At 36.5% G+C, this 17217-nt stretch overlaps 3 protein-coding genes, 1 non-coding gene and 1 pseudogene across 10 annotated transcripts; 3 read left to right on the forward strand and 2 right to left on the reverse strand.

Moving 5' to 3' along the window:
- Window positions 1-543: 543 nt before the first annotated feature.
- On the reverse strand, window positions 544-617 carry TRNAN-GUU (transfer RNA asparagine (anticodon GUU)). The gene has a single exon. It is a non-coding gene; the product is annotated as a tRNA-Asn (tRNA).
- Window positions 618-1151: 534 nt separating this feature from the next.
- Window positions 1152-7413, forward strand: LOC127263051 (probable phospholipid-transporting ATPase 4). Of its 5 annotated transcripts, none has more exons than XM_051291982.1 (12): window positions 1152-1261; window positions 1873-3822; window positions 3915-4025; window positions 4280-4556; window positions 4648-4736; window positions 4838-4922; window positions 5009-5218; window positions 5323-5448; window positions 5832-5930; window positions 6030-6221; window positions 6431-7114; window positions 7329-7413. In XM_051291982.1, the coding sequence occupies exons 2-11, from the start codon at window positions 2048-2050 to the stop codon at window positions 7100-7102; spliced, it is 3636 nt and encodes a 1211-aa protein (XP_051147939.1). In that variant the 5' UTR covers window positions 1152-1261; window positions 1873-2047; the 3' UTR covers window positions 7103-7114; window positions 7329-7413. The 5 variants fall into 5 exon arrangements, with proteins under 5 accessions (XP_051147939.1, XP_051147938.1, XP_051147941.1 ...); XM_051291981.1 differs by having other exon boundaries at window positions 7324-7405; XM_051291984.1 differs by having other exon boundaries at window positions 7310-7332.
- Window positions 6622-8851, reverse strand: LOC127263052 (uncharacterized). Its single transcript, XM_051291986.1, has 2 exons — window positions 8416-8851; window positions 6622-6757 (listed from the first exon to the last, which is right to left on the reverse strand). Exons 1-2 carry the CDS (start codon window positions 8742-8744, stop codon window positions 6751-6753), a joined length of 336 nt encoding a protein of 111 aa, XP_051147943.1. The 5' UTR covers window positions 8745-8851; the 3' UTR covers window positions 6622-6750.
- Window positions 8852-9866: 1015 nt separating this feature from the next.
- Window positions 9867-14085, forward strand: LOC127262845 (tRNA N(3)-methylcytidine methyltransferase trm141-like). Of its 3 annotated transcripts, none has more exons than XM_051291681.1 (10): window positions 9867-10358; window positions 10440-10538; window positions 10756-10860; window positions 11022-11129; window positions 11263-11334; window positions 11443-11493; window positions 11809-11871; window positions 11955-12079; window positions 12213-12284; window positions 13488-13506. In XM_051291681.1, exons 1-9 carry the CDS (start codon window positions 10164-10166, stop codon window positions 12271-12273), a joined length of 879 nt encoding a protein of 292 aa, XP_051147638.1. In that variant the 5' UTR covers window positions 9867-10163; the 3' UTR covers window positions 12274-12284; window positions 13488-13506. The 3 variants fall into 3 exon arrangements, with proteins under 3 accessions (XP_051147638.1, XP_051147637.1, XP_051147639.1); XM_051291680.1 differs by lacking the exon at window positions 13488-13506 and adding an exon at window positions 13975-14085 and having other exon boundaries at window positions 9868-10358; XM_051291682.1 differs by lacking the exon at window positions 13488-13506 and having other exon boundaries at window positions 9871-9970; window positions 10157-10358; window positions 12213-12564.
- On the forward strand, window positions 14004-17157 carry LOC127262844 (protein phosphatase 2C 16-like; annotated as a pseudogene).
- The last annotated feature ends 60 nt before the right edge of the window (window positions 17158-17217 follow it).

The raw sequence follows: 17217 nt of genomic DNA on the forward strand, positions 1-17217 counted from the left end.
AATGACATGTACAAATTATTACCCTAGAAATAATTAATGTTATATATAGTATATGTCATTTTGCCCTCATATTACATTCACATTCATAAATAAAAAAGTGTTGAATTGTAATATTCATGTTATTGAATATTGTAGTTTAATTCATTTTCTAGGTGGTTCAGAAGAGTGTTTTATTATTATTATTATTATTATTATTATTATTATTATTATTATTATTATTATTATTATTTGGGTTGGTATACAATAAATTTACATTATAGTTCAACACAATTGCATAATAAATTCAATACATAATCCAAAATTTAATAAAAACCAAGTTTAAAGTGGAAAACTCAATATTGTATTTATAGGATTTTTTTTTTTTTTTTAAAAAAAATATAGTATTAGCATTATTAATTATACCCACGTCTTAATTAAATATTTAAATTTTTTAATTTATAAGTAAATTATATAACTGAGCTTAATGGGCTGAAGCATAAGCCCAAATACAATACTCTTTATTTAAAGAGGCCCAATTGGAAAAAATAAAAATTAAATAAAATTCGCTAGAGGAAGGGGTTGAACCTTCGACCTTGTGGTTAACAGCCACACGCTCTAACCAACTGAGCTACTCCAGCATTTGTTTATATTGTTAAAATAGATTTTATTTAAAATAATAATATTTTTAATTTGTAATGATTTGATTCCAATATAACAGTAACAACTAACAACTGTCATTATTTTATTAAATATAAGTATATTTAAATAGCTCGATAATTATATAATACAAAAAAATTACTAATAAAACGAAAGGCATGATTCGTCCTACCCTTGAGCGATGATTTATACGGGAAAATTTGTTAGTTTTATTTTTTTATTTTTTATTTTTAAAAATTGTTAGTTTAAAATAATAATAATAAATTCTCTTAAATTTGTACTATTTTCGTAACAGAAATACAAAAATGGTTTAAAAATGGAATATTTTAGAAACCTTTTTAATGCAGAGGGTGCATTATTATAAAAATTTATTTATTTTATACTATTTTGTTAGTATTTTAAGTCATTCATTAATGATTAATTAATTAATTAATAGCGTGTGATTTGCGTATTTAGTATGGAATGAACTAATAGCTAAGAATATAAAATAATAATAAAAAAACTACTAGCTAAGAATGAAGTAGAAGAACAGAACAGAGAGAGAATCGGGGCGTGGCGTCGTCGATTACCGTTGCTCAATTCGGATCTCTCTCCCATTCCTTAAAATCTTCTTCCCCCCATTGAGGTTGTTCCTCGTCGTCCTTGCTCGGAATTGTTTTGTATTTTATATTTTTTTACGTTTTTGATATCCGCCATTGGGATCACCGAGCTCAGATTAATGTGGGCTTATCCCACATTCCTCTCTTTGATGTAATTTGCTGCTCGGGTATGATAACAATGTATATATTTATGTGTTTTTATTGTTTTGGTGAATTGGGGGTTTTCTTCAATGTCAAAAGTTGTTTCGTTGCGATTTGAGTAATGCTGTGTGTGTTTCGATGTTTGGAGCTGAGTAGGAGGGATTATACCTGCCTTTTGTATTGATTTCTTATTTATTTATTTGCTATGTTGATTTATCTGAGGCTACGGTTTGTTGTTTGATTGGAAAGGTCTTGTTGATTTTGAATTCAGCAATGTTTGGTATGTTTATTAGTACTTTGATTCAACCTTTCTTTTATTAGAGAATAGATATGTTAATTATGAGAAGATGTTGAGATCTTGGATAACTATGATGATACAATCATGGTTTGCAGGAGGAATTCTGATGGATAAGTTGAGGGATTTGAGGGAGTTTATGATAATAATTTTCTATGATGCATAGATTGTTTACCTTTAAGGTACATTTGATCTTTTCAGGTGTTGCATTGGCGGTGTTCGGTAAGTTTGTCGGTGGCAAGATTGGGCAGGATATTCACTTTTCGTGGAGAACAAAACAAGGCCTGTTACTTGCCTGCTGAAGTGAAGTTTTGTGTGTGTGTGGAAATTGTTTGTTCTCCGGCACAAGTGGAATTTACCTTCACAATAGTCACAAATGCCTAAGCGAAGGATAAGGTCGAAGATTGGCAGGGGCTATCTGCATACGTTTGCTTGCCATCGGCCACATCCTTTTGAAAGAGATAAGGAGCCTGGCATTGAAGGACCTGGTTATTCACGGGTTGTCCGATGCAACCAGCCGTATCTACATGATAAAAAGCCCCTCAAATATGCATCGAATCATATTTCGACAACTAAGTACAACATCATTACTTTCTTCCCCAAGGCCTTGTTTGAGCAATTCAGACGTGTTGCCAACTTGTATTTTCTCCTGGCTGCAGCTTTATCATTGACGCCTATATCGCCATTTGGTCCTCTTAGCATGATTGCTCCGTTGGTCTTTGTGGTTGGATTGAGTATGGCTAAAGAAGCTCTGGAAGATTGGCGTCGGTTTATACAGGATATGAAGGTTAACTTAAGAAAAGTCATGGTGCATAAGAAAGATTGTGTTTTTGGTCATAAACCTTGGATGCAGCTTCGGGTTGGTGATGTGGTGAAAGTGGAGAAAGATCAATTCTTCCCTGCTGATTTGCTTTTTCTATCTTCAAGTTATGAAGATGGGATTTGTTATGTCGAAACTATGAACTTAGATGGAGAGACAAATTTAAAAGTGAAACGAGCCCTGGAGGTAACATTACCTCTGGATGATGATCCAACTTTCAAGGATTTCACTGCTACAATCAAATGTGAAGATCCCAATCCGAATCTTTACACATTTGTTGGGAAATTGGAATATGACGATCGAGTGCATTCTATTGAGCCTAATCAGGTTCTCCTCCGTGATTCGAAGCTTCGGAACACAGAATATGTCTATGGAGTGGTGATATTCACTGGACATGATAGCAAAGTTATGCAGAACTCCACGAAATCGCCTTCTAAAAGGAGTAAGATTGAGAAACAAATGGACAAAATAATATATGTCCTGTTCAGTATTTTGGTGCTCATCTCTCTCCTTAGCAGCCTTGGTTTCTTTCTCCAAATAAAATATTATTCACCAATGTGGTGGTATTTAAAGGTACCGGACAGTAAAGGGCTTTATGATCCTGACCACCCACTAAAGTCTGGCTTTTATCATCTGATCACTGCTCTTATCTTGTATGGATACTTGATTCCAATATCCCTCTATGTGTCAATTGAGGTTGTAAAAGTCCTCCAAGCTTTATTCATAAACCAGGATATTCAAATGTATGATGAAGAGACTGGAACCCCTGCTGAGGCACGGACGTCGAACTTAAATGAGGAGTTAGGACAAGTCGACACAATCCTATCCGATAAAACAGGCACCTTAACCTGCAATCAAATGGACTTTCTTAAATGCTCCATTGCTGGTACTGCATTCGGAACCCGGGCTAGTGATGTCGAACTTGCTGCTGCAAAACAGATGGAGTTGGACAGGCAAATTGGAAACACAGAAGATGAAGTTATGGAATCAGATGCTCGATTAGAGTCTGTTATTACTTCAAAAGATGATGATGGGGTAAAGCTTCCTATAAAGGGGTTTAGCTTTGAGGACAGCAGGCTAATGAATGGGAGTTTTATTAATGAACCCAACAAGGATGATATCTTGTTGTTTTTCAGAATACTAGCAGTTTGTCACACTGCAATTCCAGAGAAAAATGAGGACTCCGGGACTGTCACCTATGAAGCAGAATCTCCCGATGAAGGCGCGTTTCTTGTTGCTGCTAGAGAATTTGGATTTGAATTCTGTAGAAGAACTCAGGCAGGTGTATTTGTACGTGAGAGATATCCTTCTTTTCATGAGCCTATTGAAAGGTGAGAACAAGAGCCAGTAGTACCTACTTATCATTTGCAAATCAGTTTGCAGTGAATGAGATTTCTTGAATTGTATTTGTCTGCAAATTCAGGGAGTATAAAATTCTTGGTCTGCTGAATTTCACAAGCAAAAGAAAAAGAATGACAGTAATTGTTAGGGACGAGACTGGTCAGATACTTCTCCTGTGCAAAGGAGCTGACAGGTACATACTTGATGAGTTCTGTACTGTACAAGCATCCAAACTATGAACCTGCCTCACCCCCACTCCATTGGATATGTATGTATTTAAAAGAACTGTTAAAAATCGAATGACCGGCAATGTGGCTGGTCATAGTTTCATCTCCAGTAAACTGATTTTAATGCAATATTTATTTACCTTGAGAGTTCTTAAATCTTAAAACTCCCTAACACTTTCTTTCCTCTTGACATTGTGTCATTTCTTTTTTTTTTTTTCAGTATCATTTTTGATAGGCTAGCAAAGGATGGGAAAAAGTATCTGGAATCCACCACGAAGCATTTGAATGAATATGGGGAAGCTGGATTGCGAACGTTAGCACTGGCTTATAAGAAACTTGATGAGGCAGAGTTTTCTGCTTGGAATGAAGAGTTCACCAAAGCAAAAACCTTATTTGGTGGTGATAGGGAAGCAAATCTTGAGCGGGTTTCGGACATGATGGAAAGGGATTTAATACTTGTTGGTGCAACTGCTGTAGAGGACAAATTACAGAAAGGAGTATGTCATATTTATCCTATAAAAGTTTCAATCTATTATTGAAGCCTCACACTCTCATTGTGTTTTACTTTTCATTGCTGTTTCTTTATAGGTGCCTCAGTGTATAGACAAATTGGCACAAGCTGGTCTAAAGATTTGGGTTCTAACAGGTGACAAAATGGAGACTGCAATTAATATAGGGTTCGTTTCTCAAAAGCAGAATAGTTTCCTTATTGTATAGATTTAGTAACCAAACAATTCTAATTTGAAAATATATATATTTTTTTGGCCTTTTGGTGCAGCTTTGCTTGTAGTTTACTCCGACAAGGCATGAAGCAAATATGTATATCAACAGATGTGGCCACACTACCCCAAGACGCCAAACAAGTGTTTTTCTGTGGGATAAATTATGTAGCAATATTTGGTAAAGTTAGTTAGTTTCTGTTAGTAACCATTTTGTTTATTCCTGGAAGGCTTCGAAGAAGGATGTCCTCTTGCAAATTTCCAATGCCACTCAAATGATTGAGCAAGAAAAGGATCCACATGCTGCATTTGCATTGATCATCGATGGGAAAACTCTAACTTATGCACTGGAAGATGATATGAAGCATCAATTTTTGAATTTGGCGGTTGGTTGTGCTTCTGTGATATGCTGTCGAGTCTCACCTAAGCAGAAAGCTTTGGTAAGATATAGACACCAAGAGAAGTGAATGATGTTTTTCTTGAATCTTTTGACTGTTCAATCCATGCTTATGATTTGAGTTATCATCCTTCCTGCTAACCTTAGGTCACAAGATTAGTAAAGCAAGGAACTGGGAAGATCACATTAGCAATTGGTGATGGTGCTAATGATGTTGGTATGATTCAAGAAGCAGACATTGGTGTTGGCATTAGTGGATGTGAAGGAATGCAGGTCAGTGATGAATCTATCTTGATTTTGATTGTGATTTTTATCATTAAATGAGGATTGTAGAAAGTAATCCCATAATGTTTCCACTATCCTGAAAAGAGCTTTTTCCGAACTTGGATTAGAAATAGTTAAAAGTTGGAATAGAAAATAAGTGTTTGATGAAGTAAATACCAATTGCATGTGATATTTTGAATAAAAAATTAATTTTCGATGTAATATGTTAAACAAAAAATTGGTTTTTAGATGTGATGGTTTTTAGAAAGAGAAGTTTAATGAATAGTGCGAAAACAAGTTTAATAACATAAGTAAATAGAGCGTAAATAGCTGATGAAGCATTATTGAATGCACATGCATTTATAAGATGAAAAACTGGCCAAATTTTGCAGGCTGTAATGGCTAGTGACTTTTCGATTGCACAATTCCGATTTCTGGAGAGGCTTCTTGTTGTACATGGACACTGGTGCTACAAAAGAATTGCTCAGATGGTAATCATTACGATATGAATTAAATATATGGGTATTGTCACTGACCTTAATGTTATCTTTGATGAATTTTAACTTGATCAACAATTTCTATTTTTACAGATTTGTTACTTTTTCTACAAAAACATTGCTTTTGGCCTTACAATCTTCTACTTCGAGGCTTTCACTGGTTTTTCTGGGCAGTCAGTATATGATGACTGGTACATGCTGCTATTTAATGTTGCCCTCACGTCCCTTCCCGTTATCTCACTTGGAGTGTTTGAGCAAGATGTGGACTCTGAAGTGTGCTTGCAGGTTAGTTTTCTTCTCGGCGCATATGCCTTATATATGATTTTATAGGACAAATTTTGGGTAGTACTGTAATACTGTTAGACATTCCAGCTCGGTATAAACTTCCAAACTGTTCATTACATTTAGGAACAAAAATATTCTGTTACTATCGACAAAAATAGTTAAATCAATTATCAATCTCAGTGTTACTGATTCCTGTCTGCATGATGCAGTTCCCGGCTTTGTATCAGCAAGGTCCAAAGAATTTGTTCTTCGACTGGCCAAGAATATTTGGGTGGATGGGAAATGGCCTCTACACTTCTCTCGTAGTATTCTTCCTGAACATCATTATCTTCTATGATCAAGCTTTCCGCGCTGGAGGCCAGATTGCTGACATGACTGCAGTCGGGACTGCTATGATGACTTGTGTTATTTGGGCCGTCAATTGCCAAATCGCCTTAACGATGAGCCATTTCACATGGATCCAGCACTTCCTCATATGGGGTAGTGTCACCACATGGTACCTGTTTCTTTTAATTTACGGAGAGATGCATTACGCCCTGCAGAAAAACACCTTCAGAATTCTCAGGGAAGTTCTATCTCCGGCGCCTATTTACTGGTCTACAACCCTCTTAGTAACCATCCTGTCTAATCTCCCCTACCTCACTCACATTTCATTCCAGAGAATGTTCAACCCATTGGATCATCATGTCATTCAAGAGATTAAGTACTACAAGAAGCACATCGAGGACGGAAAAATGTGGATAAGGGAGAGCTTCAAGGCGCGTGAGCACACCAAGATTGGCTTCTCAGCAAGAGTTGATGCCAAAATCAGACACTTAAAAGGAAGGTTGCAGAAAAAGCACACGTTGGCTAATAACAACGATTTAGTGCACCGAGCTTAGCACTTCCATACGGTAGTATTCTTAGTAGCTTCTCAGTGCAAGGAAAATTTTGATTGAGATTGATTTTCTTTCCTCAGTGTATGTACATCTATAGAGGAGTTGACATAGTTTGTTTACCAAAGCACTGAGAAGCTATTGCATGTATGATATTTATACACCAATTTAATTGAAGTAGTTTTATCATTTTTGTTTGTTCTAATTCTCTAGTTCTTGTCTTCAAGATCAGACAGTCAATCATTGGCTACAGCCCCATCAAAGACAGGACACAATATTTTCAGGAGAGATAACTTTGGAAGCTCAGCTGTGTACTTACTTGCAAGGTAAACTCTAATTTAGCTATGAACATTTCATTTATTTTTTCAGAAGATGTTTTTAGCTTTTGTCAGTCCTCTTGCTATTGATTCTGCCATTTATGTTAATTTGTTAGCACTAATCTCGAAAATCCAAACATGATCAATATCCAAAACCCCCAAACCAATTGATATTAGACTTCCAGCCTAAAATCAAATGGTATTAGGTGAAGTGGCCTTTCACCCTTATAAGCCAATAAGCCAATAAATGTAATATAAATAGATTTAGATGTGATATTTTGATTGAAAATAAATATTTAGTATAGTATAAAAAATCAAAAAAATATTTGATTTAATGCTTGGAAAAAAAAAATAGAATTGTGATAGTGAAATTTTTTGAACAATCCACAAAAGAACACAAGGATACAACTGGCATTCAAATCTTCTCCATTGGCACTTATGCCATTGACAGTATTTTTCTTTTTTCTTTAAAGAAAAATGATGGACACTAGTAGTTTGTTGTAACTAAATCTTTAATTGGCTGGAGAATAACAATCCCTGGATTCAAATGGTCTGTTGATAAGTGAGTTGTAGTTTGTTTATAATCATATCTTACCACCAACTATGGCTGTGGCATTAAACTCATACCTAACCTGGAATCATGATTAGCCTTGGAAGAGAAGAAAGTGTGTAAGCATTCATTGAAATAACAATATGAACATATCCATTGGTTGATTGATTAACAGTGATGATTATGAACCTATACTTGTCCTATGATCATTTTCTTGTCTTTGATCTGAGCATATGAATTGAATCTGATTTTTTCATATATGTATATGTATAATGTATATATCTTGATTCTTGATCAAATCAGAAACTGACAATGGTCCATCTAACAAGACACCCAATATGTAAATATGTGTCCATCATCTGGGCTTCTTGATCCCTAATCATGAACCTTAAAAGATTCTCCCAAATAAAATAAAAAATCAAATCACAGACACAAAATGAAGATGTGATTACCAAAATCCATGAACAACTTGGTTGCAGGTAGTTTTGATCCAGCTGAAGCTCTTTTTGAAAGAACCCCTCATTTTGCCCTCCATTGAATAGGCCTTGTATCCTGCAACTCTCTTCTTCCTCTGCAATTCAGGGTCCAAATTGAAACCCCAATTCTTTGCAGAAAAGCCATCACCACCACTCCTGCCATTGCTGCCTTTCTTGTAGTTGCTGTTGCTTGTGTTAGTGCTGTAACTCCTCAGATTGTTCATGGTGGTTGGGGTTGGGGTTGGGGTTGGATGCACCCCCCTACTACTCTCTCTGCTTGATTTGGATCTTGAAAACTTATCCATCTTCACTTGGAGATGGTTGGAATCAGCACTACTGTACTGATGTAGTAAGCAGACTTCTTTGGGATTTGGTTTCTGCGCAGATTTGGAGGGGGTTTTGTCTTTTTGAGGGTGGGGGTGGGGGTAGGGGGCGGTTTCTCACTTTAATTTGTATTAAATTGCTGTCCTCAATCACTGTGGAGGTTATGAATTGGAAACAGTATTATTTGAAGTAGTTTAAAAGTTTTCTTGGTTTTGTTTTGAATTTGATATTAAAGTTTTCTTGGTTTTGTTTTGAATTTGATATTTTGATTTAATATATGATTAAAAATAATATTATTGTGAAAAATAGTACTCTCTTGGTCGATCAAATTTAAAGACATTTTATTTGTAATTTACAAAGGATGTAATTTACAAAGAAAACGTACTATTATTTAAAAAGTATTTATATTTAGGGCCTCGTAAATTTTGAATTTGTGATTATATAAGTGCAGTGGTTCACATGCATTCATTAAAAAAATCACTACTTTGTCTCTCATCTTTCATTAAAAAAATATGAAATAAAAAATAACTGATTAAACAATCTGTCCCAAGCATAATTTAATCCTAATGTATAGCATAATCTGCTGCATAATTTGTTGAGGAAAAGCTAATGATATGCATTGTCCTTTTTTGTTAATCCAGCTAATAATTGTATTTTTATCTTTATTTTTATTTTTCAAGTTTAAATCACACTTCTCCATGCACTATATTGTTGTAAATAGCAAAAAGTCATATTTCCTCCATTATTTAATTGTGCTTCTATACTTTTAAGCATACATTTTAATAAGAATATTTATGTTTTTAGTCATATATAGTAAAAAAATAGTGATTTTTTATTTTAAAAAAAATATATATATTTTTTAAAAAAAGGAGCAATACAATTGGATAACAGAATAATACTAATAATAAAATTGTAATGTAGGTTGTTGTTTGATTAAATAAAATTTATGGGTTAATATTTTGGGCCTGGACCAGTTAGACCCGAATTCATATTGGGCCGATAAAAAAAGCCCAACGCATTAGGTCCGATCTAGCGCCAACACCAGTTTGTTTCTGAAGTGAACCAAGAGCCGTCCGATCTTCCAGCACCCTTCGAGACAATATCAATAACTATGAACAAGTTGTTTGGTTGAATGTCGCGAAACAAACTCATGACGTCGCAGAATCAGCAGCAGCCTTCCACCGGAGAACTGCGGGGATCGAGATAGGTACGCCATTGTTTGCACTGCATTGATTAACGTTCGGAATTGAGTGGGATTTAGCTAGGGAAGACGACAATCGTGCCTCAGATAGTTCGATTGTCGTTTCTCGAACAATTTCTTGGAGCTGGGAGTTTCCAATTTCCCTCAGGATAATGTATTAGCATTAGGCATTTATAGCAGTTCAATTAGCAGTGCAAAGATGACGGCAGCAATTGCGAGGCCGACGGTTCTCTTCTCGCCGTTGAGCATTTATCGAAGAATTTCTTCCAGTTTCCCTGTGGTTAGGTTCGAATTAAGTTGCTCGAAAAGCACTTTTAGGGATTTTGATGAACACTACTTGAGCAGAAAGTCGATTAAATGCTGGGACAACTTTTACAAGCACCATAGAAATAAGGTCCGATGGGTTTGTGGATTTTTTGGCTAAGGTCTGTCTAACTTAAGCATCTCCATTTTTAACTCCCATTTTTTGTTGCAGTTTTTTAAGGACAGGCATTATTTGGAGCGAGATTGGGGCGATTATTTTTCTGATCATGATGATGGAACAAGGCGTGAAGATGGGATAGTGCTTTTGGAGGTGAAGAACTCTGTTTTAACTCTTTTTGGAACAATATCTACAATAGAAACATTGAACATAATTCATTTGGGGATTATTTTCGAGAATTTTCGCCCATGGATAATGTAGCATGGCTTATCCTCTTTCTCTGTTAATATCAATATCATAGAAATAATGTTTTGATTGATGTAGGAATGACCTAAAATGCATAGTGAAATTGCTCTTTAATGAATAGCAGCTTGGCTGTGGAGCTGGGAATACCATATTCCCTCTTATCGCCGCATTTCCAAAGCTTTGTGTTCATGCTTGTGACTTTTCTGCCAAGGCTGTATCTCTTGTTAAGGTTTATTCACTCTCCTTGTAGCTTAATGTAATTCCTATGAGTATAATATGTGTGAATTCTAAATTCATTTTGTACATGTTTAGTCATTCACTATCTTGAATAGCCTGAACCTGACTGGTTGTATTGGTAGTTTAGTTTAACTTTCGGCCCAATGAATGCAGAAAAATTCAAATTTCGATGCAAACCGGATAAATTTGTTTGTCTGTGATGTCGTAAGTGAAGCACTTTGTGACAAAATCCCACCATCATCTGTTGATGTTGTTACCTTGGTAAGTAAAAGGCCTCTGACTTAGAAGAATAAATGTTACCAACTCTTTACTGTAGTATTGTTTGCAATGATCCCTCTAAATATTTTGTCTCTTCTGTATGTGAGCTCCCAAAATTCTGCTAAACTGGATATAGATTTTCATGCTATCTGCAGTCTCTCCAAGCAAGATGACAATTGTGCTGAATAACCTGAATAAAGTACTGAAGGTAGGATGCATTTAAGCAAAGTTTCTTTCCTTCCTGTTTCTTAATTTTTTCTTCTGTATTTATGTTGGGTCCGATAGTTCTTATTAGTGAATTTATCTCATGTTGCAGCCAAACGGTCATGTTCTAGTTAGAGATTATGCTTTTGGAGATTCTTCTCAAGTAAGTCTGTCCACATATGATATCTACTATACGAACTGCCTGCCATTGCCAATAAGGCTTCCGAATCCATGAATTCAAATTCAATAAACCGATCTTTAACTAGAAGGTTGGCTAATGAAATTTTTGAGAGAGATAAAGTGAACCATTCAAGCATGGGACAGCTGCATATATTCTTTTCGAATTTGGACCCTTAAGAAGGCATTTTATAAAATGGTACTGTAACTATTTACTGCATCCTTGTTCTATTGTTCTTTAAAGTATTGGCCTGCTTTCTTCTTGAATTTTGTCGGTAAATTGAGCTGATAAAGCTTCCAGGTGAAGCTAGCAAACCGAAATCAGATGATCAGTGATAATTTCTACTATAGAGGGGATGGCACTGTGAGTATCTGAAAGAGCTCCATTCGGACATTCCTGATTTTCTGTTTGTTATTGCATCCTGAAACTGGTTATTATATTTGCAGTTCTCATATTATTTCTCTGAAGAATTCTTATCGACCCTGTTTCAAAAAGCTGGATTTGATGCTGTTTACATAAATACATACTGCAGAGAAGTGGAGAATCGATTCCGAAATATGACATTTCAAAGGTACAGCAAAGTTGTTCCTTTCTTACATTGGTAGCTTCTCTTGCACAATAGTGGCATTTAATTGTGCCGATCTATGTCTGGATGACTCCATTCTTCTTCTACTCATGTTGTTTAGTCCAACTCTTCATTTCAGGCGATGGATACGGGCCGTTTTCAGAAAGAATGGCTCCTCGATTTGTCAAGATAATTTGTGAATTTACACCAGGTTCTAATAGTTCTACTATAAACAAAAGATTTAACACATACAATATTATTCAATTTGCTTAAAATTTCATTGCTTCGATCTCTGTTTTCGCTTATATATAAAAAATGATAAGAGAAGACAAGATTCATGCTGCACGAAGTTATGTATGCTGCAAGTCATGGCTACAAAACTAATCACTCTTGTTCAGATAATACTCAGTGGGCATCTACAAAGTTCTGAAAATGAATGATAGAGTGTACTGCTAAAATTGTTGGGTGGGGTTACAATTTTATTACTCCGTCCAATTTCTCATGTCCATATTTTCATTTCGTTTGACCCACTTATTTTGTCACCTTCTTTTTTTGAAAAATAATTATACTCCCTCCGTCCACAAACTAATGTCCTACTTTTCTATTTGGGATATCCAACAACTATTGTCTTATTTTCTTTTTTTTTTTTAAACACAAATTTTATATTTTTATGCTTCATTCATTTATTACTTTTAATCTCTACCATATACTTAAGGGCAAATTTGTTCATTCATAACAAAAAAATAATTACCTAAAAAACCGTGCAAATATATTAATATATTTTAATTATACTAATCGATTATCTTAATTTTAATTTATAATTATTTTTATTATATAATAATTATTTTTACTAATATATTTTTAATTATTTATTAATTATACTTCTTCTAAATTTTCATATCTACGATAATGTGACCAAAATATCAGAGAGGGAGGCAGCAGCGTTATTGAAATGTCTTAGTTGTGATTAGATACTTGACCAAGAAAAGGATATTTTACGTTCTCATTCTGATCATTCTTTTGACTATTCTGCCGGATTTGACGTAATGCAAATGGGGTGCATATGATGCAATTATTTTTTTAAGACACAGTGAGTACGGACACATGAATTCCAGTAATGTAGGAAGAAAAATGAATAGATATCATGAGGCAAATAGTTGTCAAAAAAAAATCATGTCCTTGATAATGTGTGCCTTTGATTAGAATGTAGTATTATATATGTTTTCTATGCAGATTAATCATTGTTATTGCATTGGTATTCTGCCCACTCCCATCTGTCACTGCTTTTTTTTGTTAAATTCTTATTAGGGAGAGATGACTCACATGTTCAAACCTTTCTTCCATATCTAATCTCAAAATTATGTTCTTTTGACCTAACAATTTTATTTTTATTTTTAATTTTTGTGTGCTTTAGTGATGACAATGAAGCCAATCCCATCAAACCATCTAACAGAGTTACCTACCACTCATAACAAATGATAATCGAAAATGGTTAAAGAAACCACATCACATTACACATAAACGCAACACGTATCCATACCCACATCCATATATGTAAATTCTTAATTCCTACTTACGCGTTTCTATCTAATTAGTTTCTCTTTGAGCCATAATTGGTTTGTGGGTTTATTGTAATTTTGGGTAATGTGTATGGGCAAAATTGTCATGTGTGGATACTTTTGGGGCCAAAGTGAAAATTCACTGGATTTGTTCTATGCCTCGGGAAAGATGCCCCTGTGAGGAGAGGCCACGTGGACTTCTTGATGTCTGTCCCATGTAGAGTCCATGACCCCTCAAATGTTTATTGTATTTTGTGTCTTTTTTTTTTTTTCTTTTTTCCTGTATATATACTATTATAGATATATAAGCAAATTTTTTATTGTTTTTGTTTTCGTTTGCAGCCCAGAAGCATTGATTGGAGTTAGATAATTGAGTCTACACGTGTCCTGTGAAACTCTACATTTAGTAAAAGCTATTCCACACACTCCCCCCTCCTCCTCTCTCCCAATCCCAAAACGAAGGGGGAAATCTACCAAGATAGCAGCGTGATTTGAACCTTTGGCCTGTCTACTGTGGTTCGGCTCAATGCTTGGTAAGATATCTTGGCTTCCTTTCTTGATCTACTTTGAGAAAAATTGGTTCTTGAACAACATTTTACTGCCCCCTTTGGTTAAATGTTTTTTAGGGATTTGATAATTGATTTAATTGCATCGGGACTTTGTTCTTGAAGAGTCAATCTTGATTATTTAGGCAAAGTTTCTGGAACGAAGGTGAGGTTGGGGGAGGGGGGATTTTTTTCCATTTTTATTCAAGGGGCTGAGGAGGGGTTGCCTAAGATCCATGGAACCACTCTTCCATGTGGCGGAAAGTTAGCAATCTTTATGGGTTTGCTTGTGAATCTTGAGGGGTTTGGTTTTGCTTTTTCCTAGATTCTTTTTCGCTGGTTACCTTTCTTGGAGTTGTGGATAAGGGTTTCTATGATTTTGTCCTTTTCTTCTCCCTCTGCTTTGGTGTATCTATATAAGGGTTGGTGGTGGGAATGGGATTTTGTTACTCTATGAGCTGATCTGTTTGGAAGAAACAATCGGTGTCAAATTCTTGAAGTTTCTAATTGTGGATTGTTAGATTCTAAATTGTAAGGCTAGATCTGATTCCAAGATCATCAATATGTTCCTACTGTTTTTCCTTAACTGCTGAATCTTGTTTCTTGTTCTTGTTGGAAATACTGCTGTGGAAACTCTTGCAGTGTTGCCCTGTTTCTCCTTTTGATTAGTTCTTCGGTTAGATTTCAAATTTGCAGAATCATTGATCCCATCGCCAGCTGAATGCATGTTTTCAAGAATTTCCGAGGTTTGTTCGAGCATTGCTGTTGGGAGGAGTGATGGAGGAGATGCCCCCTGCAGTTGCTGTTACAGTTAGCATTTCCAACACACCACGCGAGGATACTGGGATTTCGACCGAACTGAAATTACTCAGCTCAAACTGGATACAGAATCAACAAGCTTCCTGTCGGATCGGGCAGTTGCGCTTGATAACAATTCAGGTTCCAGTTCGGATGCTGAGTGTTCCATGGCTAATCCTGAAATGAACAAGAGTGAAGCTGAAACCAATGCGCTGTTTGAGAGAGGGGTAACTGAAAACAGTCAATTAGCTCATGATGCTCGTGAAAGTGAAGAAGATGAAACTCTCTCAGTCGGGGAGGACCCTAGCTCGGTAAGTAGTGTAGAGTTGATGCCCCTGGATTCATCCTCGGATATCACCGTGCCTTTAAATACTGCATCCCAGACCAGCGTACCAATTTCCGTTGAAATCCAAGGCACCGGGAATGGTCAAATAGTCGCAAAGGTCATTAGCTTTGAGGAAAGAAGCATAAAACGGCGTTTGTCTGAGGATATTCTTACCGTATCTTCTGCTAAATCGAATGAAGAATCTTCTGGCGGCCATACGATAAAGGCGTCTGTTGTTTCTGTTAAGTTGTCCAGTGAAAAAGATTCCGGAAAAGGCAGCAGCATTAAGAGTGTCTTTGAATTGGACTGCCTACCTCTATGGGGTACCGTGTCTATCTGCGGACGCCGGCCTGAGATGGAAGATGCCGTTACGGCCGAGCCTCACTTCATGAAAATCCCTATCAAAATGTTTATTGGCGACCATGGAACAGACGGAGTAGGCGAGACATTAAGCCACCTGACTTCCCATTTTTTTGGGGTGTACGACGGTCACGGTGGGGCTCAGGTGCGTGAATTTCTCTACATTGACAACTTATGCCTCTATAGTCGGAGGCTAACTTAAGTTTTAACTAAATTATTGGTCGTGTTCCATTTTTTAGGTTGCGAAATACTGCGGAGAGCGCATTCACTTAGCTTTGGTAGACGAGTTAAAGAATGTTACGGATGCTCAAGTGAATGGGAACACCGTAGATACTCGGCAGGCGCAATGGGAAGAAGTCTTCAAGAGTTGTTTCCTGATGGTCGACAACGAAGTTGGAGGGAAGGCGTGTAGGATTATCTCCAAGGAAGACTCCGGTACGTCTACTACTAGCACCTCCGAACCTGTCGCCCCTGAAACTGTCGGATCGACTGCCGTAGTTTCAGTGGTTTGTTCGTCACATATTATAGTCGCTAATTGTGGGGATTCGAGGGCTGTCCTTTATCGCGGTAAAGAAGCCATCTCGCTCTCTATCGATCACAAAGTAAGTTGTTTACAGGTGCCGATGTTTTCATTATTTTTTCCAAACTAATGCAGTTTTGTTTTAAGTCTGTCCGTTCTTCGTGTGCTCGGCAGCCAAACCGTGAAGATGAATATGCTCGGATTGAATCCTCCGGCGGAAAAGTCATTCAATGGAACGGGTACCGTGTTCTTGGTGTTCTTGCAATGTCAAGATCCATTGGTAGGTCGATACACGTAAGTCTATCCATTTTAGGCCATTGCATATGAACTGAAACTTTCGAACCTTGTTAAGGTGACCGGTACTTGAAGCCGTGGGTAATCCCCGAACCCGAAGTGATGATCATGTCCCGAGCCAGAGAGGACGAGTGCCTTGTGATGGCTAGCGACGGGTTGTGGGACGTGCTAACAAATGAGGAAGCGTGCGAAGTTGCACGTAAACGGCTCTTGATATGGCACAAGAGGAATGGGACCAAACCGATTGCACAGAGAGGCCAAGTGGTCGACCAGGCTGCACAAGAAGCTGCCGAGTACTTGGCAAACCTCGCTCTCCAGAGGGGCAGCAAGGATAACATCTCAATTATTGTTGTCGATTTGAAGGCGCAGAGAAAGTTTAAAAGAAAATCGTAGGATCGCAAACGACGGCAGATGAACAACCATGACAATACTTAAAACGTAATCAATTACGTGTCAACGATATGGATTCGCTAGCTTTGGTCGCTCCCATTAATTTTTTCACATGGGCTTCAAAATGTGTATGACAATGTGCAAAGTATGTAACATAGAAGATATATTGGTGGATGAACTAGCAAATCAAGAACAATCATCTTTGAAGTATAGTTACATGTTTTTTTGCCCTTTTGTTCTTGTAATATATATATATATATATACATATACATATATCAGAGCGACCAAAGCTACAGCTACGTGTGAATCGCATTGTTGTCATGTGATTGATTATGTTGTCTATGTCATTTGCG

The sequence above is a fragment of the Andrographis paniculata genome, unplaced genomic scaffold (genome assembly GCF_009805555.1).
Source record: "Andrographis paniculata isolate CXL003 unplaced genomic scaffold, ASM980555v1 Contig66END, whole genome shotgun sequence".
In the NCBI taxonomy this organism is placed as follows: domain Eukaryota; kingdom Viridiplantae; phylum Streptophyta; class Magnoliopsida; order Lamiales; family Acanthaceae; genus Andrographis; species Andrographis paniculata.